Source organism: Toxorhynchites rutilus, chromosome 2, assembly GCF_029784135.1.
Source record: "Toxorhynchites rutilus septentrionalis strain SRP chromosome 2, ASM2978413v1, whole genome shotgun sequence".
NCBI lineage: Eukaryota > Metazoa > Arthropoda > Insecta > Diptera > Culicidae > Toxorhynchites > Toxorhynchites rutilus.
The window spans coordinates 181,148,703-181,175,941 of NC_073745.1; the positions used below are offsets into that span (position 1 = coordinate 181,148,703).

Here is a 27,239-nt window from a genome sequence, read left to right on the forward strand (position 1 = left end):
TATTTAGTTTTGCATGCTTTCCTAATATTATTTTACTTATTAAGGTATCATTATTACAACACCAATTTAATAACACATATACATTACCTATCGACCATTATTACATTAAAATCTCAAGACAAATATCCCCGTCCTGTTTTGCGTGCTACGAAAAATTCTTATCTGAAGCCGTCACTAAACCGAGAAAATGAGATAGGTTGGATTTTATAAATTTTTTTTATTTTTGTATCGCAGATTCTTTTAGTTTTTTTCTACTGTAATTTCTGTCAGAACTTCTGTAAGACATCGGAAATAAACGCGACGCGAATCTTGTATAATATGATTACGATGTTTATGTTTACTGTCAATGTGAGAAAGTGTTATGATGACTCTTAAGAAGCAGGACGCAGTTACATCTGACTGGAAACTAAAGAAGCCTGACAGTATATGAAGAGGAAAGAAGAACCACGAAGAAGTCAATGGAAATAAGGAGCTCAGGCAAAATGTAGCTGTAAATTTTAAGTAATTTACAGTGAGGTATTATGGTAATGAGTAGCACAGAAACATTACAGTAGACAGCTAATGCTTTCGTGTCATACTTTTTTTTGAAGTTAAAAAAGGTATACTCACATCCATTATTTGCTCTATTGTTCTGTTACTGTTGCCTCTGCGTAAAAGCGTAAGTATACACTTCTTTTGCAAAAGTATCGTTGCAAAAGAAGCTATTTCCTATTAGTTTTAATAAATGATATATTCAACACACGTTATATCTCTCAATATAATATTTAGTTTTCAGCAGTGTATCGCAACTTGTGTTTATAAAGGTTCGTTTAGTTCCAGTGAAGTGAATTCATATAGATATCATGGAAATTTATGTTGTTATTTCCACGCACATTTTATGATTTTTATTTGAATAAAAAGACAAGAGGTCCATGTAAGTATATTGCTAAAGAAAATGAGTTTATGAAGAGGAAAGTTCATCATCAGATTATTTACGGGAACGATGTCGAATGTGTTGGGAAAGATTTGTGCGCAGCAGTGTCATGAATGTTGAAAGTGACTTTTTGTATCCAATTCCAAAATGTTTTTAATCATTCAATTGAATTAAAAAATAACAACTTTTTTTTACTGCAAAAGTTAAAATATGCCTTATCATTGCAGTGGTAACACAAATCGTACATACTGCAGCCTAGTAGTTCAAAAGTTATAATACGTAAATACTTAAGCTAAATTTTGTTTTAGGAAAGTGTCATACTTTTTTTTCTATTGCTCAGATTTAAAAAAATTAAAACATCACAAACATACTAATCAGTCTGTGATGCATAAATGTTGTGAGGTTCGATAGAATTTTTTTTGAAATTAAATTATATGATATACTAATCGTTCAAATACTGGAACTAATTTAACTGGGCGAACGTTTACTGGACTGTAGCCCTGTTCAAAAGCGGCAATTGACGTCATATTTAATTTGAAGATTTGCTGTGCGAGGGGCATTCGAACGCAATTTGAGGTAATGATTAAATTGATTAAATTACGGAAAAATAAATTCTCCAAATGATATAATTATGCCTGTTGTAGCGCTCAGTGTAAAATTTCCAGTGGGAACCTCTCCTTTGTCTAATTTCACGATCAACGCGAATCAAACAATTCATTGAAGTTCCCCTTGATTTTATTTGAAGGTTTTACATGCTGGTCCAGTTAAAAAGAGGAAGTCGATAACTGGGCTTCCTCTCTCACCCAGTTGTCGAACGAATACTGTAGTTTGATCAATGCAGATGTGATTTCTGTGATGAGCATGATCATGTGGATCGTTGATTTGTTCTCGTCTTTGTAACAGACATTGAGATCAAATTACAGTGGAACACCGATTATCCGCGGTGCGATTATGCGCGACAGCGAGTTCCATAGTAAATCTGTAGCCCTTCCCGGAAACTGTCAGTGAGTGATAGTTTCATGCACTTTTGTTTTGGTCATGGCTTTCACATTATCTGACAACTGGTGTACACGATCTTGTAAATGGATAGTTTAATGATTTCTGTATTGGTAAAACATAGTTTTCATGCTGAAACATTTTGTGTGTGCTTCGAACTCATTTTTAGTCCTTTATTGCGTTATCCGCGATGAGCTAGCTAGACTATTCTGCGGATAATATGGGTTCTACTGTATCTCTATATGTATGAAGTTAGAACTGACACGCTGGCGTTTCATTTATACGATGTCATTTGTGTCATAACGATTTATGTTTGAAGTTGTATGATCTTGATCTTGAATTTGAACAGTTTTTAATTAAAAAAATGATCTCGTTATTGCATACTAATTATACCTTTTTGAGTGGTTTTTTGTTTTAGCCCTTTAACGGGTACTGGCAACTATATTGCCACCAACGAGATTTTACTTGTTCTGATGTCTAGCAGTATGCCTGTTTTTTGTGCGCGAAAAAATCAAAAACTTCATTTTGGAGCCATTTTCCTGTTAACAACTCCCAATTTAGAGCAGCAAGAGCAAATTTCTTGTAATATCATTGAAGAACTGCCATTTTGTTGAAGTTTTCAATACATATGCACATCTATTCTGTATTTCGATCGATTCTAAAAATTTCGAATGACTATAAAATTCCATTCTGTATTTCGTGCGAGTTGTTTTTGCATTTCGTTCGATCTGTAAATCGACCTGCCGAGTCTGATCATGAGTTTTATTAGTAGTTTTTGTTGAAACTAACATCAAAAATTCAAATACAAAAAAAATCATTTCTACCATCAAGCGTGTTTTGCTGGACGGGCGGGTGGCAACTATCACCAACTATCACCTACAACATGTATTGTAGCTTGCTTTGATTACATGCCTAGTTCTCACGGCCCGTTAAAGGGTTAATGCACGAATTTTGTATTTTTTTTTATTTTTCAACAGTTTTTTTTTATGTGAATTAATCTTTATTTTGAGGAAGATTTGAAACGATGTTCTAGAATTCTTGAACTTTCACTATAAGTTTGTGATGCATATGCCGCACATTATTCTTTTCGTCGAGATTTTTAGATTTGCCTCCGAAGGGCCTAAGAGGAAAAATACATTACTCTGGAATTCAAATTTTATATTTTTACAATATATACTATCATAGACATAATAGCGATGACCTTCAAAGCTGTCAAACCAGTGTTAAAAAAAGAAATGGCAGAGATAAAAACATTGCTCACTAACGGCATTTGTTCTACTGTCTTTCAGTCATTTTTGTGACTCCAATTATCTGACGATGGAGTTTCAGTTCCGCATGTAATAAACAAATGATGTTTTCAACAATTTAAACTCAATATCTCAAGCTGATACATCTTAATCTTTTTTCTTCACAAAGGCTTAAAACTTTGAAGTTCATTTGCCTCTAGCATTGGAAAAGGCAATTTATAAGATCATCAATGGATTATCATTTGCGGCGAGTGACGGCCAACTTTATTGACTGGTTTTTCCAGTATCTGGCCATTGAAGCAGCATTTTCATCAAATTTTTCACGCTTCAGTTTAACTTTGATAATACCCAAACAAAACAAAAAACCATTCAAAAAGGCATGAGTAGTTCGCAATTAGGCGGAATTCCGAGCAGTTCAGAGAGTTCATCTCTTTCTTAATGACATCACTGTTCAACAATCTTACAGTAGTGGCAACTTACCGGCAAAACTCTGGGACGGGACCATGGTGGTACCTACTGAATCGCAGGGTCTGATTCTCGAATACACTTCACGGTGGAAACAAAATAAACGGCACGCCACTGAACTACGTTTCACGAGTTAGTGAGGTGTCGAAGATAATAATGAGTTTTCAGGCAGAATGAGCACGGATGTTCCTGGTGCAATGAACGAACATTAGAATGTATTGTATTTATGGATACATTTTTCATTGCTACATTGCTAGATCCCATTTTAAGATGTTCTACTTCGGTCCATTAGCTAACCCTAATGAATACTTTTGAATACTGAATACTAAAATATTGTACTTATAGATACGCAAATCGTTTGCTAACCAAGAATCTCATACGTCTGAACAGTTATCAATTGTTCAATTTCTAATAACGCTTTTTATTTTCATTAGTTTATTGAAATAAATGATGGATGCGTGTACGTGCATGTGAGCCACGTGAGCACTATTTTTTTTTCTATCGAATTCCTCGTTTACAAATAATATCTGGTCTAAAAAACATCAATGAACAAATAAGGTAGAAAAAACCTTGAATGAGATTCAATTAATTCACACTTTAGAGTGGAAACATAGTTTTAAACGATAATCCAGCTTGGAAAAAGACCTATTACATGGGCTGAAAAGTCCCGGGAATTCATTAAACTCATTGAAAAATTAACAAGATTCGTTTTGAAAGGTTCATCTGTCACTAGCTTATGTGTGAAGTTTCATGAGATTTTGTTTATTTGTTCACAAACTACAATTGTTTGAGTGTCACTACCTGAGCATTCGTATAGAAAATGAAAAAAGAGGAATATTTTATTTTGATCAAACATTTTTTTTATGGGAAAAACTCCTGAACAATCAATCAATGCAGTGGTTGACGTAATGTCATTTCACTTCTGCTCCTTCGAAAACCACAGTTTATAGGTCGTATAAGCACCGCAGATGCATCTCGTTCTGGAAGGCCAAAAGTGGTCAGAGACCAGAAATCATAAAACAAGTACATCGACTCGTTTTGAACGATCGTAAAGTGAAGCTACGCGAGTTAGCTGAGGCCGTAGGCATTTCAAATAAACGAGTGGGATACATTTTGCACGACATTTTGGACATGAAAAAACTATCCGCGTGATGGGCTCAAAAATAGCGGCGCGTTGATCATTCCAACAGCCGGTTTGGCGTTGTTGAAGCGTAATCGAGTGAACTTCTTACGACGTTTTGTGACAATGGATGAAACGTGGTTCTATTACCACACTCCCTGAGTCCAAAAGGCAGCCTGCAGAGTTGCACTGAGGTATATTTCGTAGGCTAGACTCGCAATACCAAGTGTATTGCCCTCAAAGGAAACTATGGGCCCTATTCCAGAAAACTCTTCTCGGTTTCAGTCACTGTCGAGACGAGCAAAATATCCCATTCCAGTACACGAGTTTCATTGAAATGTTTTATTATATGGAGAGATTTCAGTCAGTTTTTCTCGGTATGATCAGTGATGTCAGATGAGAACACATGTTGTTGTTTTCAGAAAAACAACAAACAGTTTTAAAATTGATCAATCGATACTATTTTCTCAGTGCCAAAATATATATATATATATATAAAAATATAACAAAAAGGAATAAGTTTCATATATCTTTTGGTTTCATTGATATTTTTACTCGAGCATATGGTTTTATCAGTCAGACGTATATACGTATTTCCAATAAAGTAGTTGTGTTGAATTACTCATTTTCGTTCAATATGTAAAGACCCTTTTCGTGCCGTGTTCATATATTCAAAACAGTCATCTTGCATCCCTGGATATGAGTTCAATGTTTACATTTGGTTGTGTTGTTTGGGAGAGGTCCATTTGAAAATCTGTAAAATCTTGCAATTACTGAATTGAATTTGATGATTGCAGTTGAAAACATACATTGTTTATGCAATACTAGTTTATTCGTGAAAGAATTTTTGAAGATAAAGACGGAGCAGAAGAATACCGATGCTTTCAATCAACAAGCTGAACAAACACATCAAACCAACTAGATGACTCGACTGATTCATCGACGAGCGCGGTCAAACGGTCGTCGAGCCAGACGAATTACTCGTCTGTTTTTAGTCGAGCTCGGCTTCTGGAATATGAAAACAAACGAGACGAGCGTTCGTCTGCTCGTCTCGTTTTCTGGAATAGGGCCCTATGTTGAGGATTAACAACAGCTTTGCCTAAAAAACGGGACTTTTCAGCCCATCTAGTCCATGGATCAATTTGTGTTTAATTTTTGTGGCATTTGTCGACCAATTTTTATGTAATAATTTTATGTGCAATGATGTGTTCTCAACGAAATCCTGCGGCATGCCGTCGATAAAGAGGCATCAGCCCAAAAGTCTGAAAACCTCTCAAATAAAGAATAATAATAATAAAAAAGGACAATGAATAAAAAAAACAGTGTTGAGTTTCTCGCTTGCTTTGATTATTCCGATGAAAAATGAATCAAGTGTGTATTCTAGTCCAATTACATTTTTTTTCTTCATATTTCTGTAGTTTTGACATTCAATCATGTACGCCATGGCACAACTTTTTTTTAACCCTCTCACTTCATCAGAACTATTCTCGTTATGAATATTTTTTCTCCGTACAATTTTGATTTTTTTGTTAAAAGATAGATGAACAAATAATGATATAATGGATAGTAAAAATATGAGCGGTACTTCACGCCATAGAAGTTGTTCAAAACGATCGATTCCGGCAAAATGGTGACCCGATTCATTGCCACTATATCTGGGACCCATATAAGGACTGTATTCGGCTGCAGATACTTCCTGATTGCTTGTATTCATGGGTTTCTAGATCCATCCGCGCCGACGGCAGCTCAGTTCAGTTGTTGTTTTCTGAGGGACTTTAACACCCGAAGGTCATTCGCCTCTTAAAGTGAAACTTTTGCACACGGTGCACTATTCCTTTTCCGGTTTTTTTTTTAAGTTGTGGTTAAACAAAAAAAACCTATAAAACCGTCAGAAAATTCCATTTTATCCAAAACATTACACACTTATTCAAAACGTACTGTGTGGTTCAAAAATACACTTTATTTAAATCAATTACAAATACTCGTTGATACCGGATGGTGAAGTATTAATTAATGTATCTTACATTCAATTTTTTTCAAAAATCGGAAACTACTGAACCGATCGACATGAAAATTGATATGTAGGGGTTTTTGGGGCCGGGGATGGTTTTCGTGACAGTTTGAGACCCCTCCCCCTCTCTAAGGGAGGGCTGCCATACAAATGAAACACAAATTTCTGCATTACTCGAGAATTAATCAAGCATAATGTGAATTAATGATATTATAATGTCGAGTTTTGGTAGAAGTACTTGGATTTTTATAGTAAAAATTAATTTTAAAGGGTAGATTAAAAGATCAATCAATGAATAATTCTGCGATTGGACCCATGAACAGCGCTGAGTAAGAAAACGTGGATGTGATAACGAAAAATAAATATGTTTATTATAAATTTAATTCGGCAAAAATATCTACTCAAAGTTTGAAGCGTTATACAGAATGCAGTGATAACTATTCAAAACGAGGTATATCGACTGATGATTTAATGTAGTACAGTAGAGTCCCGATTATACGCGAGCGAATAATGTAAATGTAAGTTCCATAGTAAATCTATAGGCCTACCCAGGAGTGGTAGGCTTTTTTGTTTTGTTATGGCTTTCACATCATCTGATCACTGGTTTACACGACCTTATAGATAGATATATAGTTTAATTATTTATGTATTGATAAAACATAGTTTTCATGTTAAAATATCTTTTTTTGCGTTGGCACCTAATTTTAGTTCTTTATCGCGTTATTATCGATTTTCGTTATTCACGGTAACTTTGCTAGACTATTCCGCGTATATTCGGGGTTCTACTGTATATTAGTTTTAAGTCGAAACATCAAATGGTCTGAACGACAAAAAGGGTTTGGTCCGAAACGTGTTAATTGATCTCTGAAGTTTCGGTATATTTTTTTTCTAACTTCCCATGAAGAGATTGGATCGTATTTACAACATTGTTTCGCTCGGTTCAAAGCTGCAACTTCGGACCGCACCTATCCTTGCCAAGTCCTGCTATGTTTAGACTCGTCAATATTTTCAGTCGTAGCAGTAGAGCCGGATTTATTTTCGTGTACATGTAAGAGTATTCCTTTTCCTTACACTATTCTCAGTTAGACCGAACCGGAGCGGAGACAATTGAGATGGACCTTTCACTTACTATTCAATTCCCAAAACAGTAGACCAGGTTCAAGCGCTTTGCTCGGTCACGCATCGAGCAATATCACTATCCTATTGCCCTATGATATGCAAACACCACGACTAGTCCAGCTATAGTTGCTATAGTTTTTGGTACAATCGTTTGACCACGAGTGTGGCCTGATGTTATGGGGTTAATAGCACAAAAAGTCTGATGGACTCCGACCGTGGATCGATCTCCATCACTGATGATTGTGGTTTGAACGAAGTTATTTTATAACAATCGCACAAAGATGGTTGTCTATGAAATTTGTTAATTTATCTAATCATTTTTTAACTTGCGTTTTCAATCACCCTACAAAATGATTCTTCTCATTTGAAAGTAAGTCGAGAGGATGGATATAAGCGAAAGCAAACATTTTAATGTCAGAGAAGTCATCTTTGTAACTTTCTGAGAACATTCGATTTTTGTATATAATGTTATTTTTACAAGAAAAGCGTCCTTTTCAGTGTTAGTAAAAGTACTCGTGGACTGAGGTAATTTTTTCCATAGAATAATCATGTGGCACATAAGGAATATAGGCAGAAATACGTATTGATACGTTTAAAACCGAATGTCCTTCCCTCCTGATTTAAAACGCGATATATACTAGTATTTCGTATAAGAATAGGGGAAATGGGGGGAATTCGGATCCCCTAAGCAAATCGCCTAATATTTCCAAACCAATACGGTCTAAATAAAAAATGCCACATTGTACACTGAGCTACACTTGTTTTCTCTCAATCAATAATGTTTCATCATTATATCAAGCTTCAAATTACCAAATATATCATAAAATAAAAGAGATGATTTTTTGGACATTAAAATTTGATGCGGGCTGATTTAGGTCGTCTGTGGGTAATTTGTTGCAGTGTGTGTTTCATCGGAAAAAAATACTTATGTTTATGTGAAGTATTTTGGGATAATGTTACAATTACTATTTCGAATTATGCATGAATCTTTTCATTGTTGCTCGAGGCTTTTCAAACACTTTCAATGCTTGGTCAAAAGAAATCCGTGTTGCTCTTTCAAGCTCCTCCTTCTTCCAACGTTGTCTGTCCATCTTTTTTTATAATTTCGCGACATCTGGAATCAATTAGACCAAAGAAAAGCCTCAAACATGTAGGACCAATTCTCCCCACAGAAAAGTGTCCATGTCTCCCCACACAACATGCAAAAATTGAAATGCAATTAATTTCATTCATTGTTATCAAACTTACAGTTTCGCTGCATAAAATTGTTCCTCTTCTGTAGGCGAATAGAACTTTATTGCACAGTACACGAAAAGTTTGTTCATCAGCGGAAAAGATTACGGTTTTACCACGATCGAAAAATTCACATTTTCTGACAATCAAAGTGCTGGCTGTGTTCATGCTACGGTTTCCCTCTATCTGTGAAATTTAACAATTTTTTTACGTTAGGGTGGGTTTAGACTAGTGATATATTCATGTGAAGAAATATGATGAGATTTATAGAAATCGCATCAACCGTTTACACTAGCGTGAACTTCTATAATGAATATATTCATATCTTAGGTGAATTTATTCACCTGAAGTAGAACTGCATCCAACTTTAGTGATTTCTCACCAGTGAGAAATTCACAAGCGTTTACATATGCTGAATTTATTCAAGTTATATATACCTCGAATAAGTGTATCATATTTATTCTCACCCGTTTACACCTATTTTTACGTGAATAGATCCATCTATAGCTATAGATCTCCCTAATGTAAACCCGCCATTAGGCAAGTTTTTTTACGTTAGGTACATACGGTTCAACATTAGAAGGAGATGACATAAAAAATCCAAGTTGAGTCGTACTTTTTGAGATATAGTGGTGGTCCAAATCACGCCGTGTTACCCTACATATGTTTTGATTTCAGTTTTAATTTTATGGTTGTTGGTAAATTTGGCGCGTCATATGTGATATGATATCTGGAATGAATTAAAAAAGATGTGATAGTGTTGATTTTATTGTATTACGTGAAGAATAAACAAGTTTGATAAAACATTTGTTTTGTTTCATTATAGAAAGAAAGAAAAAAAAAATGCAGGATCTGAGAACAAAAAACCTACGAGTACGAGTGCACGATAGTTTATTTTTGCGTCTTTTGATGGTGTTTGGGTTTGCGAGAATTTGTTCTAGTTTTTCAACAACAAAAAAAATAATAATTTTGCACTCATTGATTCCACGAAAAAGCTTCAGTCCAGTCTTGGAAAGTTACCTAGAAAGAATTTGTGTCGTTGCGTTGAATGCAGCATTGAACATGATAGACGAATTAAACGTTCATTTGCTCTATTTGTTGGACGCTAATTCATGCGCTTTGCATAACAAACCAATCCATTTCTCCAATTGCATCCCGAAAAGAACATTCCGAAATTTCCTCTACTCGCGCATCGATCATCGAATTCTGTTTTGAGGAGGCTAAATTGAATGATTATTAAAACTGAATGAAGTTGAAGAAAAAATATTTTCTGGAGTTTTTTTTCCATTCAGTTATATCATTTTCTTAAAATAAATACCCATAACGCCTGAAAATATACAATAGCAATGTTACAGAGACACGCACAGTCTGTGACACCGTGCGCGAGTATACGAGTAATGATTTTGCGCGCGAGTACAGGAGGGTTCGATAAATTCTTAAATTGTGTTGAATTTTTGATGATGCCTCAATTTTATCAACTCAACGAAGTGCCACTCCGAGGTGTGATTTCGTTTCGTGAGTTCATGGAGTACGCTTTCTCTCCGAAAGATTAGGGCCGTTATTTTTCACTTCGGTAAATCAAACCATCTGTGTGGAAATCTTCTCCATGTTGTGGATGACTTCTAAATGTTCTCCATACTTGGAAAATCACTTAAAGTATTTTGCTTCGCATTGTAAATTAAGCAATACGAATTCATTCGTATGTACTTAAACTTCCTAATCAGAGTCGTATATATTTGTTGTGTTGGAAAATAATTGAATTGAATAATTCTTTGTTTTTTATTGGCGCTACCTTTTTCTCTCATCAGTGGTTTTATAGCTACAAGGTTCATTCGCCCTAGCCTTGAAAAAAGACCAATGAATCAATTGTGTGTCCTAGAACTGAATCAATGATCGTTATCTTGGAGATCATTGCCGGAGACTCCTATTTTTTTGTAATGAAATAATTATGATTGATAATCGATCGATCGATATTGATATCGATCATGAGATATCATTGTTATAATATATATGTTTTTTGCAATTTTATTTTTCTTGGTTTACATAAAACACGATTTTTAAAATTAATATAAGAAAGCCGAATGCAGTCTCTTTCGTGTAGCATGTTCTTATCACTACTGCCGTTTGTATTCATTCCAGGAATTCGAATTGATGAATTGTTAGTATTCTTTTTACACTTTCCATTGTCACATTTGGGTTACAGAATCTTCATTAGGTTTAAATATCCATACATATTTGACGATAAAAAGGGCGTAGATTATGCTTGCTTTTGTGTTGACGTTATGCAAAATTTCAAATTACAAATAATTTTCAATAGTACGAAACATCCGTTCTTCGGTGTTGTTTCCTGAGGTCAGCTATTTTTAACACGTGCTCATTCATCATTTTATTTGCAGCGGCGGCATGTATGATGTCGCCGGTTTGTGGATTCGTTAGTGTATGTCCGAGAAGCACACAGCATTTGGTAACGACCACTTTGCAGAACGCAGCAGCGGTTGCAGCTGTGGTGGCAGCTACAAACAGTACGACGTCCGCAATTTGTTCCAATTCAGCGTCATATTCGGGGTCCGGGCCTGCATTTAAATGTCCACGATGTCCTCGTGCCTACTCGTTATCGTACACACTGGATAGACACATGAAATACGAATGTGGAGTGGCGAAACAATTTGGCTGTTTCAAGTGTGGCAAGAAATTTTCTCGGAAGGACATTCTGAAAGCCCACATTGCCAACACAAAAATACATTGCAATAATCCACTATTCCGGTCCCTGGAGTGATGAGTTTCATGCGAATTCGAAACAAAATGGGCTTCTTGAATTGCGAGGAACCTCTTAATCCAAAAGCTATGTTTTAGTCGTGACATTCACGTTAGTCATATTTTGAAGGGGCTTTCTAAAGCACTTGCCTAGGTGTAGCATTTTTATAACGAAGATTTTAATCTGTTAGTAAATTGAAAGTGACGAATGTGTACTTTTATTTTGTATATTGTTATTACTAATAAAACTGAAAACTGAAATACTGACCGATTATTTTTTCTTAATTTTCAATGTTTGATAAGTGTTCGCGCAATGTTGAGTATAATCTTTTGAATTTGTTTTAAGTAGTAATTTTATTGTTCGCTCTCGTCCTACATTTAGTAACATATGAAAATAGGAACAAAATTTAATTGTAAATTTCCAGACTGCCTCCAATACACATATCATCCGCCGCTGCTAGTTCCCGCAGATGAAATATATCAATGTCCCCGCTGCCCGCGTGTATACCGACGTAAGATAACTCTAGCACGACATCTGCGCCATGAATGTGGCGTGGGGAAAAATTTCCAATGTCCTTACTGCCAGCATGTGTCACAACGAAACGATCAACTCTTAGGGCATATACGACGGACTCATCCGGATATTGCTCCATTCCTTCCAACCAAACGTTATCGTCGCACGTGGGATAAATTGTAATACTTACCTGGTCTGATTAAAAAATAAACTGTAGCACTTATAAAAATAGTTTCAATTCACAATCACCTAACCAAATTTCTATGTGCGCAGGATGGATCTGCTTTTGGCAAGTTTTTTTTGTTTTAACTCGGTGAAGTTTACTTCATATACACCTTATATATAATTGTACATTTTATTACGTTTTGTTACATACCGTATAATCTCACTGTTAGTGTAACACTAGCATCTAGTGTCAAGTAAATTGTTCGCATAAAAACAAACCCTCCCTGTGCTTTTCCAGACATGCTAAATATGATGTCGCTTCACTCGTCCACTGCATCTTCAATGATTAGTGCATCGTTAGTTCACAATACTCTGCATTTTTCAACGCCGCTTCCATTGCAAACACTGCAGCCTACCGCCACATTGTTGTCGCACGTACATGAACCGGAAATTACAATTCGTCGGCTCTACAAATGCTGCGAAAGAAGCTGTAGCAGCACTACTTGCCAATCCAACAACGCCGCTGTTAATGGCAATCGATCCACCAACCGTAGTTATAATTTAGCTTTGAAGTCAGTAAGTTCCAGCTCAGCGCTGTTTCAGTGTGAATACTGTAATTTTTCATGTTCCTGGAAGTATGATTTGAAGCTACATCTGAAGCAGAAGCATGGCATTCACAAAAAGAATATCTAATGTCCCCTCCTCAAAAGTTATCTTGAATTATTTGGGAACCAACGTGTGTACCACCAGTGAAAACCTCATTCTCAACTAAGATTGATATGTTAAAGCTAAAATAGAAAAATAAAATTTGAACATTGTTAAATCGTGATGAAAATCAGAAGTGTTGTGTTAGAATGCACGTTCAAGTATCATTTAGGAACATTAATTAATTATAAATCAAAAATTTAGATAGATACAGTGTAGTTTTTTGTTCTATTCAATTAGTTTGTTGTGTCTTATTTTTTACAATATCCAGTAGGTTTTGTTTCTCCTCAATTTTATTTTTATTCTTCAACGTTTTTTGTTTCTTCACCTTCGCCTGTTTTCAGACCGAAAGCCGGCCAGTTTATTTTACACGAACTTTGCAAACTCCGGCCAGCAGCGTTTCCAGTGCAGCGTTTGTGATAAAAGCTACTTACGAAAGCGACACCTCCAGCGGCATATGCGAGATGAATGCATCGGAATTCCACCACGTTTCAGCTGCGATCACTGTGATTCAAAGTTTCGGCGCAAGTATCATCTGGTGAGGCATATGGCCTCCAAGCATGGAATACAGATGGATAAAGCGCTCGGGAGTGTTGGCTGCTCCACGAGTGGCATTAAAAACGAGAACGACTATTTTAAGCCAAGCGTCGGCGAATGCGACAAATTTTCGGTGGATGCGCTGATGATGAAACAGGAAGTAATGGACCAAGTTACCTCGCAATCGTCGCTGTTGCAAAACTTTAAAACGCTTTTCTTCGATTACGCACTCAAAAATGTGCCGACCCAGCTTCAATAGATGAGCAGTATTTAATGCGAATTTCAATCATGTCACATTTCACAAAGTCTTTTCTAGTGTAGCTCTTAGTTCTAAATCAATGTCTTTTTTTCTCATCTGCAAACTCGTTCAAATGTATTTTTCTTTCTCCCGAAGGATTTCTGTAAGCTGTCGTCTGCGCAGTGTTTTGCTTTTAGACAGCCATTAATTTTAAGTGAAATTTTGAACCAAATGATCATGCCATTTTTAATTTTAGTAATATTACCCCCGAGACAGACAAAAAAATCACATAAATGTGATTTAAGAATTTCAAATATTTTTTTTCCTTTAAGATGTAATTTTCCATTCAAATTCAATAAAATATTTTTTTTAGAAGGATAAGCAACGGATTTCACTCATTTATATACAACTAACATAAAGAAACCAACAACAACGTGTCACTCTCCCGTTCTACGTTCATTTGTCACATTCCTGTTTTTTCGCTGCCTCGTCGTTTCCTTTTTTTCTCTCTAAACAATACTAAATCAAAACAGTTCTGGTTCCATCCCGTTCTTTTATATATTTTTTTACGTTTTGTTCGTTTGTTGCTATTGATATCCCAGTGTTGCAAACCACCTTTCCCTGAAAATAATTACCGCCTAAATTGAACGAAGAGCAATTTATAAAATCAACTTCAAAACCCTACAATTTTCCAGATCATCTAACAAGTGCAAACGCCCGCTGCCTGGATGGAAGGCGTCTGCTACAGTTTAACGATCTGTTATATAACATTAAATTTTCCGATCTATCCAAATTTCTTAATGCCGAAGGTCGATATCAATGTCCGAGGCGGAATTGCGATAAGAACTACAAGGACGCTAGTTCGCTTCAACGGCATATCAGGTAAATATGAGGACATGTCGTGTGTTTTCAATTTTTTGACTATAACTGTGTTTTTTTCGTTGTAAATACACACACAGGTATGAGTGCGGTGGGATGAAAAAATTTCGTTGTGTCATGTGCGGCAAATCGTTCTCGCAAGGATCACATCTCAAGCGACACCTCGAGTCGGGAGTTTGTATAAAATATTACTTTTAACGATTTACACCAAAACACCAATCATCTATGTCAACAAAAGAAAAATCACACAAGTACCAAAAGAGAAACTACCGAACATATGCAGGAACATAATTCGTATAAGAAGTTACGTTAACGCGATCGCCCAAGATTACTGTGTAAATAGTTTGAAACTGTTTTCCCCCGAAGCAAAAAACGTTGTACATCACTCTAGTAATATTTATGTGAGCAATGTTATAGTTTGTTGTTTTCGTTGAGTCGTAATACTGTTATTTATTGTTTAAGATATAAAATGCAAGAAATAGAATGAAAGTTATTGAAATTTTTATAACTTAATACAAAGAGAGAGAGAGAGAGAGAGCTGTAATAGGAATCAAATAAGTAGGAAAATAAAATTAGCGATTTGAAGGTTTTAACAAAATATTTCACAATCTTTCTTAGTTCTGAAAATACCCTTGGAGCCAAAAATAAAACAATGTGTAGTTTACATCTAGCGTATATTTTTCTTACATTTTTTCTTGTATTTCTGTATCATCCTTCGATTTAGATGAAACCAGGAACAGATTAGGAACGATACCAGCAGCTTCACATATGCTAGGAATAGCTTCGGCAGCGGAAGGTAGCGATTGCTCTAGGGACAAAATGATGGTAGAGGAAGTGATTACGGATGACGAGTTCATCCATCTGGACACATTGTACAGCGAGGTTACGAAGCAAGTTGTGGTTACGCCGGCAGAATTCATGACCAGTAGCAGTGACAGTCTGCTAATCGGGGATCATCTAGTTGATTGTCAAGATGAAGAAGAAGAAGAAGTCACACTAGCGGATATCGAGTCACCTGTGAAGGAAATTATCTCCTATCAACGTTTCGGCAAAATAGATAGAACAGTGTTGACGAATTTGAATTTCAAATGTCATTTGTGTGGATTTAGTTGCGCGATTCGCGAGACATTGCTAAAGCATTTTGATGAAGCACATCCTCTGTAACAATCGAAACAAGCAAACTTACGAATGTAGAAAAAATTATGAAATAAATTTAGTATTTTAGTTGAGTATATACATATAGGCCAAATGTTACCGCTCTCGTGTTGATCTGTAGAAAATTGTAATCAGCGTGAGATCCACATTTTTTTTCTAATATGTTTCATTTTGTTTCAGATATTGGACTCGGAGATATCGAGTATCTTGAGGAAGACGTGTCGTTCGGAGAGTGCAAAGCAATGATGTTCGAACTTAAAAAGGTGCATCACCATATTGATTCTGCCAAATATTTAACATCTCGAGAAGAATTTGCATGCGATGAAAAACGCAACACAGAAACGGCGGCGGCGGCGGTGGCGTCGGTTGAGTTGGTAGAACCATTGCAGAAAAAACGCAAAATGCCTCCTCATATGTGCCCCAAAACCGAGTCGCATGCACGATTCGAGTGTTCACGATGCGGCAAATGGTATTCGCTTGCGAAAAATATGAGACGACACTTTCGGCTGGAATGTGGCCAAGAGCCCAAGTTTGCCTGCCCCCATTGTCCCCTCCGATGCAAACGGAACAATCAGCTGCAGAGACACATTTACTCGCGTCATCTTCGCAAAACTTGAAATGTGTTTAGCTGTTAGGACGCAGGAAAATGTTATGAAAATGAGAGTCGCATTTTTACCGTTATATCATCCGAGAATATTATAGTTGATTGATGATGAAATTTCATGTTAAATGTTCATAATAGAATGGTTAGTTTCTCTTGTCGTATTGATGACAGATTCATTAAAATTAAATAAATATGACGATAGTTAATTGTCTAACCAAAAAAATCAACTATAGTTTTCACTTAACTGTTTAACTCGTTGAGTATCCTCTGTGTATTGTTGTTATTTGCTGTTATATACGTGACACTGTCAATGTACATACACTTATTTTTTTCTTTTAGTTTTTGGTATTATAAAGTTTAAAGCACGGAGTAAAAGGTTTAATTTCGGGGGCTTTCGCTACTGTTACGAGCGAATTAATATTTTTTCTAATGTGTTAATTTATTTCCAGACAAACGAGCGTTGAAGTCGTCACCGGCGGTGAGCCCAGCGAAAAAGATTAAAAAAATCACCTCCGACGTAGCAACTACAGAACAGCAACAGGTTGCACAGATAACCCAGTCTACTCCAGTTATTTTGAACGATCTAAACGATTGTTTGCTGGAGAGTAAAAATATCGTGGTTTCGAAGAAGGATAACAAGTACATATTGTTTACGACTGCAGCAGTTTCGCATCAGCAAGTTCAACAGCTTCAACCGGCGTCGGTCCAGCTACAAACCGCTCAATTACAGCCCAGTGCAGTACAAACAACAGTGCAGACGCTTCATCCCGTACAGACGGCGACGGTAATTGACACGGTGCGCATCGAAGAACTTCTGAAGAAGGATAAAATTATGAAAAAGACAGAACTACAAGGAGATGGCACGACTACCACTACCTACATCTTCGACGAGTGCGGTAAAGTTAAACTCCTCTCTAATTAATTGGGTCCCACATATGTGGTTATAAGAATTTGGGTTTTCTACATTCTTCGCTTATATCTATACATCCATCACACACACACATACTTTATCTTTCGACCTGAACTGTAAAATACGCAAGTTGTGTGAACAGCTTTGACGTATTTTGCACTTATGGTGTCTTGTCTTCATTCTCTCAGTTCATAATTATTCGAACATTTAACGTTATTCACTCAATATCTCTCTACTACATTCATAGGTTTAATTGGTTACGGAGAAAATAATACAAATAAAGTACATTATCTTCAGTTTGTTTTTATTTATCAACATAAACATGCTTCGCGATATTAAAGTGTCACTTGAATCGACAACAGTAATACGAAGCGCAAGAGCGCTTCGTATTGTGCGAAATTTGTTATCTGAGATTATACATTCCTTTATTTTAGATTTTTGCTGTATGTTTTGTTTCCGATTGTGCATATTTAATTCGTTTGATTGTGTTTTACGCTTGCCATACATGCTAACCACACAGAAAAAAGATGAATTTTAGTAGTTAGAGTGAATGTCACAATTTGAACGTTGTCCCATCTTTTTTACAGATATTTTGCCAGTTAAAACCGCCCATAAAGAGATGATCGCAAATTCAGCAGCTGCAGTTTCAGCGACGGTGGAAACACAGTCTACGATGAAACCCACCACTATCTCGATAGTGAAGCTAGATGGTAATGATGTTGTTACAACTACGGGAACGGCAGTTATTCCGATGGCAACTGCACTCGTTCCAGCTGCATCCAGTGTCAGTGCCATCAGCAGTGGTAGCAATAGTGCATTAATAAATGCCAACACAAACTCTGCTAATCAATGCCAAATAACTTCCGCGAAAAAGCTTCTAAAACCAACCCATCCACGGATTAAGTATTCTAAGCATAAGAATCCTTCGGTACAATCAGTAACAACTACTTTGCCTATTCTAACGATTCCAACGATTACTAACAGCCACCATCAGATCAGTATGCCCATTCAGGAGACACCCGCTGGAACCACTACGAAGATTGAACTGCTGAATTTCTCTCTCTCGCGAAAATTCCCCGGCCAAGGAACGAAAACCATTGACGTGAGCAACATCCAACACATACCAATTTCGGCCATATCAAAACCCCTTCCGGCACGGTTCACGGTCAACGAGTACGAAACATCCACATCGAACACCACCCAAAGTAACGATTTTACCACTGGCATGATTGATGATCTGGACTACTCGGTGATTGACGACATTGAGCTACCGGATGATGTGCAGGTGAACTTCTCCGATTCTTACTCGGCGAAGGACTCCCAAGGAGGCGATATGGATGAGGAGGGGATCGAGGATTCACAGGATATCAGCACGGCTGCAAAGTCGTTGCCGACGAGGAAAGTTGTGAAGTCCGAGGCGAAAATCCTCAACACTTCAATGGATGACAAGTATGCGCTGTTGGCAAACACGAGTATTATGAAAAACTTTGAGTACACCGTCAATGAATCAATAGCGAGTGATAATGATGAAAATGAGATGCGCCAGTACATTTGTCGACACTGTGGTAAACGATACCGTTGGAAATCGACACTGCGTCGGCATGAAAACGTCGAGTGCGGAGGCAAAGAGGCGATGCACCAGTGTCCCTACTGTACGTATAAGGCGAAGCAGCGTGGCAATCTCGGGGTTCACATCCGCAAGCATCACGCGGATATGCCTCAGCTCGAGAGTCGTCGTAAATCGAAAAATCGAGATAATATGCATTTAATTGAAAGCGTTAAACCAGAATCGATGGAAATCGGCGGTCAAATGCAGCTGTAAACCATGAAGAAAACGTATATATATGTATTGTTTCATGTGAAAGGAGAATAGTTTTTTTTCTAGAGCTACTCTGCAACATAGTACTGCACCCGGATTCGAATGATTAATATTTGGTAATCCAAAGTGTATGTAGATTCGTGAAGAACACATTGTGAAGTTTTGATTCCATCATATTTATGTCATGAGTTTTTGTGTGTATTCTCCTGTGCACAACACGATAGAGATTGTGTTTTCTTGCGTCAACATAACAGTTAATTATTACACATACTTCACAAAGCTAACAAAAGAGAGGTGAATCTACAAAAAAAACAACATATGATAAACAAACACAGTGATTTAAGATGATTTAGAAATAGCGTTGCAACAACAACTATTACAAAGCAAGCAAAATTGAAGCCAAATCCCCCTTTGCTAAGCGTTTACTGCACCGAACGCCATTCGTTCAAGCAAGAACATCTTTAGAGTTAAGCATTTGTTTGTAGCTTTTCGTAGTATGTATGCTCATAAGTTTAGCCGAGTTTTAATTGTAAGAGCTATCTTCATTTTACAGTTAAAAATTAAGGTGCACACTGTGTGTATGCTGCTACTCATTTAGATTACTTTAGAATGTAGCTGCTGGTCTAATTAAATACATACATACATACATTGATTGCATTTTCAATACTTTATCGCGTTTACCGCGCCGCCGTCAAAGTTTCTATTGATCTATGGAAAGTGTGTGCAAATTGGTAACACATATCGATTTGTGATAACTGTCGGTTTTTTTTCATGTCGATTACAGTAGTCATGTGTTGAGACTTTTAAGCCCATGCAGAACATTGCATAAGCACATAATTAAGATAGGAATTTAGGCCCACCTGATTACATTTTTCAAAATTATGTTATAACACGAGAAAAAGGGAGAGAATGGTCGGATAAGATTTGATTATGTGGAATGTTGGAATGATTTTTCCCCCAAAAAAACTGGATGCCATCTATAAACTGAAAACATTTTTTCCGAATACTTGAAGTAACGCATATAGTGTTTTCATTGAAAAGTTGGGCAAAAACATCTAAACAAGAGAGCATATACAAATAATTCGTGAAATTTAAAGTTTAGTAAGAAGATAAGAATTTATATATGACGACTATATTTATCTAAAGATTTAAAATAAATGAACAAAAATTTATCTGGTAAAATTGATCTCTACCTATTTTCTTTTAAATCTCCCGTGAACACGCTATCGGTGTCAAAATATGTTTTCACATGAATTTACGTGATATGCCATGTTTTACGTCATACATGTTAATACATACTGGATGCTTGTAATCATTTTTATTAATATAATATTCTTTTTCCTTTTCAGGTAAGTCACAGGTAGAGGATAGGATAGCGAGCACAATCCAATCCAGGAGAAGAAGAAGCACACATAAAAATGTGACTCAATGTGATGCGAAATCGGAGCAGTCGTGTGTGTTGTTTCTAATCAATCTAACATTTTGTCTTTTTCTATTTTAGAACTGTGGCAAAATGTGGCCACAGGAGGTGGCACACTTCCCCCCCGCTCATGGCTCATGTGGAAGTATCTCGAGAACAAGTACAAGAACTTGGGCCAGGAAATCTACAAGTGTCGCCAGTGTGGCAAGCTGTACCGCACCAAGTACACATGGAAGCGACACGAAAAGAAAGAGTGTGGCGTGAAGCCACAGTATCACTGCGCACATTGCGATTTTTCCACAAAGTACAAACACAATCTGAAAACACACAACAAGATCAAGCATGAGCTGATGCATCCAATGCACCACCATCATCACTCATCGGCGGGGCATCATCTGCAGTACCATCAAGAGTTGGCGCTGTCTCTCGGTGGGGGTGGTGGTAATGTAGGGAGTCCAAGTGAAGGCAATAATGGTATCAGTTGCAGGAAAAACAATACCATAATGAAGCCTCAATTTGATAACGACGACGACGATGACAATGGTGGTGACAACGTGTAACCATTCCGAAGGACATTCGAACCAATTTTGTGACATTGTTATTAGTGTGTGAATGTGTGGATACTTTTGCATTTATTTGTTGAGCTTTAACCAAAATGATGTAGCTGATGAACGCGCTTGAAAACGGCCAGTGAGAATGAATGAGGCGTACATCTTGCTGCAAAAGCAAGTTGTGTGTGCGTTAGATTGAGTTGTTTTGTTTGCAGCCACTCGTTACGATTACGCATAACAATTGATTGCATTAGCTACAAAAAAAAAACAAACGATTCAATGATCAAAAGTACCATCAAAGAGATCATCATCGTTGTTCCAGTGTTTGATAATATATATGTTTCGTTTGATGTTTTTATTTAATTATTTTATATATCTTGTTACAACGTGGAAGCATCGTTGTACGAAAAAGTCGCGCTAAATTAATACGAAATCATTTTCCGTTTTAAAGTTAAACTATTGTTTGTTGTATGCAACACAAATGAAGAATTTCATTGGAACTCGAAATTAGCCATTGGCAGCGCCATCTTGGATTGTAGTGGAATTTTGTGAATGTGAAAACATTGGCCAACTTTGCATATTTGAAATCTGAAAAAACAAATCTAGACGACTGTTCGAGAAGGAATTATTTTTTGTAACTAACTCAAAAAGCTATTCTCTAAAGATCTGAAAAATATTAGTCGATGAATTTAACTTAGAAAATTGCTCAAAATTTAAACAAAACATAAAATTTTCATTAGATTTTTTTTTTCTTTTTCAAAGATGATTTTTTTAAATTTTGATAAAAACATAAATGAATTGCTTTGTGGGCGTAAGAACATTGCCCATTTACACAAATTTGCATACTTGAAATTTAAAAAACAAATACTTTTACCTTTTACTAGACAACTTTTCGAAAAGGACTTAATTTTTTTAAGATCAAAAGTCGCAAAATCGAAAAGTTCGAAGTGTTGAAACTTTCATTGACGACCAAGCTGTAAAAATTTTTTTATAACAAAATCCATTGGTGTAATTTTGATTATTGGCGTTACAGAAACTCCAATCTTCAATAATTATTTTTTCCGTTCTACCGAAAAATGACAAAAAATCACTCAATAAAAACATTGGCCAAAACCTTTTTTTTTATTCCTATAGCAGAGTTCAATCCAATTTTTTTCCTACATCACAATGTGTGATTTTTTATAATAGTAATACTGTAGAAAAGTTTACATATATTTGAATTTATAAGGTTTTGTTTATTGTTAGGTTATGTGAGGTTATGTACTTTTCGCACATAGTTGCTTTACACCAAATTAAATGCCCAATAGAGTTTTACAAAATTGAATTTAAATGGGTTAAAAATATTTAAAAAAAAATAAAAAATGACGGTCAAAAATTATTTCAAAAATGAATTTCTTTTTTTTTATTTTCTCAAAAACATATTCTTTGGAATTCTGGAAAAGATTAAAATATGCATAGCCCATACAATGACCATGAAGAAATTCATACACAGGAAGAAGGGTGCTTAAAAAGCAAAAATTAGTTAATATTTCAAAATATTTTTTTTCGCGTATGGTTTTTCAAATTTATTTTGATATTTTCAAATAAAAACTGCATTTCTACATCTCATTCTTTGATCAAAATTTTTTTTATGTCTTATAGTTTTTGAGTTCAAAAAAATCTAATCCAAAAACTTGGGACCTAGAAAAATTGGTTCAAAATTAATATGTAGGAAACTGTTTAAGCTTTTGTTTAAAAATATTAAAATAAATTTGAAAAAAAAAGTATACTAGTAAAAGATACACTGAAAAAAATTTAAATTATTTTTTTAGATTAATTCAACTAACTCTCGCTTATCTTTTGAAGTGAACTTATCTGTTTTGATCGATTCTCTTCATTGACTTTCGGTTTCGATAATCACGGCCCTGCATACTGATTTTGCACCAGTTTTGCCACACAGTTTCATAATCGAAGTTCTCTTCTACGCTCCTGATCGTCGAAAGCGTCAGGTTATGCTTTGTTATTAACGGAAGAGAATGTCGATGAAGGTGATCGATTAATGCAGAGATAAAAATTACGCGAGATTTATTATTTTCAAATTCTGAAAAAAAATTTCAAATTGTATTTAATTTTTTTAAAACGTATTTTTTCAATTCTGAATAAAAATTGTTAAAGAATGGAAATTGTTTAAATTTCCATTACAAATATTAAAAAAAAAATTAAAATTGTCTAACTTAAAATAACTAACTATAAGACGTAAACAAATTATGGTCAAAGAATGTAATGTAGAAAGGTTTCATTCTTTAAAAAAAAATAAAGAAATATCCTGAAAACATTTTTTTAAAAATTAAAATTCGTTTTTCTCTGAAATGTTTTTTTTTAATTTCTTAAATTTTCATTAAAAAATTATAAATGTTTCTCAAAACGTTTTTTTTTTAATTCTGAAAAAATATATGAATAGTCCTTACAATAACAGAGAAGTCATCCATACATCGGAAGATGGACACTTCTACAGACAAAGAGTTTTTCTAACAATAACTTCTTCAACAACTATATGTTTCAGAAGCCATAAGAGATAGAAAATTGTACGTGTTTGACTAAAGTCCATATTTTAATATGGTCTTCAACTTTGCTGAATACAGTATATCACTATATTGACTTTAAACAAAATAAGAATTAGTTGTATTCTTTTCAAAGCACACAAAAAAAAGTTGTTTCAAAAGCTATTTCTCCGTAGAAGTGTCTATTTTCCGATGTATGGATAACTTAGTTTGGACTATTCATGTATATTTTTTCAGAATTTGAAAAATGCGTTGAAAAAGTTATTTTTAATTTTCAAGTTTTTTTTAAATTTCTAAATGATAATGCAATCAATTTTATTTACTTCAATCGTTAACCAAAATTACGAAGGTCTTATAGTTTTCGAATATTTACACTCTTCTAGTTTTTGAATTTACGCGGTTTTTTTTCCACGCGAATTCTGAAATTTACGCAATTGTTTTACCCGGCACGTTGTCAACCGCGTAAAAAGTGACAGACAGACAGTGTAAATAGATTTTATGTGCTTATTGGTGGGATTTTCACGAAATAAGTTTGTATTGTATCACTCATCAATAGCTGAGAAATGAAAAGAAAAAAAGATATCATGTTTGTAACATGCAACAAAAATCAGTAATCATTTGTTAGAATATGGGTTGCATTTGAAACTAATAATTCACTGTATGTTAGATTTTACACGGATTTTGAAACTAACGAACGATTTATTTTCACGGGATCGAGGAATTTACTGTTTTACGCGGTTTTCTTTCACGCAGTTTTTTTTTTCACGCTTTTTTTTTGCACGGCGCGTAGCCCGTGGAAAACGCTTCCGTTCTTTCTTGAGAAAAAAAATAATAAAAAAAATTAAGTGTATTTTTTTTTATTTTTTTAAATATGTTTTGGTATTTTCTTTAACAATTTCTTACATTTCATTTGTGATCAAATTTTATAAGGTTTTATGTCTTTGTAACTTTTATTTTCTAACAAAATCCAATTCAAATTCTATAGGTCTTCACAAACACGGCTCATTGAAACATTACGTTGCTAAGCTAGTTGAAAATAAATTCAATGAAAAAAACTATAGGTCTTATAGTTTTTGAAAAAAAATATCAAAATTTAAAAAAAATTTGAAAAGTTCAAAATTTTGATCAAACAACGAAATGTTAGACATTGTTCGAACAAATATTTCGTTAGAACAATTTTACAAAAAAAACTTACTCTAAATTGAGTAAACATTTTCATTATGAAAATATATATCTATATTTTGAATTTAAAATAATTTCGTTTTTGAAAAAAATGAATTTTAATGTAGAGAAAAAATGTTTTTAAAGGGTAATCTTTAATTTTTTTCACACGTTCCGTGTTTTATGGAGCGTGACCCCCCTGCACTTTGCGTTCAGGCCATCTTTGAAAAACAAAGAATTCATTTAAAAAAATATTGTAGAATCAAATATAAACTCTAGAATGCATATTAAAATTCATAACTTTTTCCTGCAAATAATAGCTTTGTATTATTGAAAAAATGTAAGGCATACATCTTAAATGGCTTTTTTAAATCTTTAAAATCTGGATTGTTTACACCCCACGCAGCCAGAATGGAAAATCTTCAAAAATTGCTGTGGCACGGATCGTGTTAGATATATTTTTTGATATTTTCTTTTGAAAATTTGAACAATTTCTTACATTTCATTCTTTGACCGAAATTTGTTAAGTCTTATAGTTCTTGAGTTAGAAATTTTTAGAATAAATTAGGCTTTTTCAAAAGGTCGTAAATTTTTTTTTAGATTTCAAGTATGCAAAGTTGCTTAAGTTTACACCCACAAAGTTCCCGCAATCTAAAATAAGGGGCTGTCCCGACTCCTCAGAAGAGTTTGCATGAAATTCGTCAAATATAACATTCCACTCGTTTCATTTTTTCCCCGAATATATGAATAATTATCAATAGCCATGCTTTCACATCCATGCATAGATATAGATGATCAGAATGCAAACTTTTTTTTTCGCTATTAATAACGTACTTTCGTTCAATCCCAAAGTAACATATTGTTTTTTTGCTAGCAGTATAATGATAGTAAAAAACCCCGGTAAAACCACACCCGTAGTATGTGTAACTAAGAGAAAATCAATTGTGCCAAATAGTTTTCTAGTTGTCGTTTTATTTTATAGTCTTTCAGCGTAACTCTACATTTTAGGAAATAGGAAATCGTACATCTATATATCCTTTTCGTAACTTGCGGAGCAAAAGAAAAACATACCATTGATTGATAAATATAAAATATAGGATGATGTTTATATACATATTTATTGTGAACTTAAAATGGAACTATTTACATATATTATGCATATTGATTGATGAAATCGATGTATACATTATACAACAATATATTTGAATCTAAAAAGCGTTTGTTTTCATTTATGTGTGTTGTTTGTACAGAACTAGTAAGTGGTTTGCGCAGAAATTGTATGACTCTCTTCTGGAAATAACATTTTGTTCTATTTTTTAGCTTCTAACACGGTTAATTGGTTTTTTTATGTTTGCGTTTAAGATTGATCATTATTTGCTTTACTATGTTGTATTTGTTTATATATTATTATTATTATTATTATTATTATTATTGGGAGCCGTTTCGATAGTAAGAGGGGTATTTCCTCATGATATCCGAAACTGAAAAGGCTTTTTGAATTGCTCCACAATACCGGGTTTACTTTAGGACCTTAGTTCTTATTTTTAGTTCGTTTTTCGTTTGCTTGACTTTTTCTTTTTTTCTCCGCAGCGGAAGATCTAAGCATCACAAAAATTGGCGGGCTAACCTGGGATCAGCTGGATGCACGCCTTGCAATGCCGCTGCTCTCGTCGAGTGGCGCCATGCCGCTGGTAACAACATTCAGGGAGGGAGCTCTGCCATTGATTTTTCCCCGAGATTTGTCCGTAAGTCCCGTCGACACCAAACCGGGCTCGATCGGCAGCACTGGCAGCAGCGGGTGCGGCAATTCGAGCGGGAGCGTAAGTCAGTGTGGTGGTACAATGGAGGGAAATGGTGCCGGAAATATAGGTTTTGCGTGTCCAGATTGTGGTCGTGTGTACAAGTTGAAATCATCACTACGTAATCATCAGAAATGGGAATGCGGCAAAGAGCCCCAATTCCAGTGCCCATACTGCGTTTATCGCGCAAAGCAAAAAATGCACATCGGTCGACACATGGAACGCATGCACAAGGAACGCTTCTTCAAGGTTGAAGGTGACAAAGTGATTGCTTTAGAGGATCCCTCTAGTATGCCATTAGATTTAAATAGCACTGTCTGAAGGCAGCGCTAGGACGAGCCATTCATCAAATTCATGAAAAATCAAGGGATTGCATTTGTTTGT

At 35.3% G+C, this 27,239-nt stretch overlaps 1 protein-coding gene across 4 annotated transcripts in view; it reads left to right on the plus strand.

Moving 5' to 3' along the window:
• Window positions 1–20,570, plus strand: part of LOC129765140 (longitudinals lacking protein) — a 42,687-nt gene extending 22,117 nt beyond the window's left edge. For 3 of the 4 annotated variants that reach the window (XM_055765024.1, XM_055765026.1, XM_055765027.1), the window contains exons 7-8: window positions 17,105–17,551; window positions 18,153–20,570. In XM_055765024.1, coding sequence (XP_055620999.1) covers window positions 17,105–17,551; window positions 18,153–19,387 — 1,682 coding nt within the window. In that variant the 3' untranslated portion in view covers window positions 19,388–20,570. The remainder of the gene's footprint in view (window positions 1–17,104; window positions 17,552–18,152) is intronic. The other variant, XM_055765028.1, reaches the window with a different exon arrangement.
• The last annotated feature ends 6,669 nt before the right edge of the window (window positions 20,571–27,239 follow it).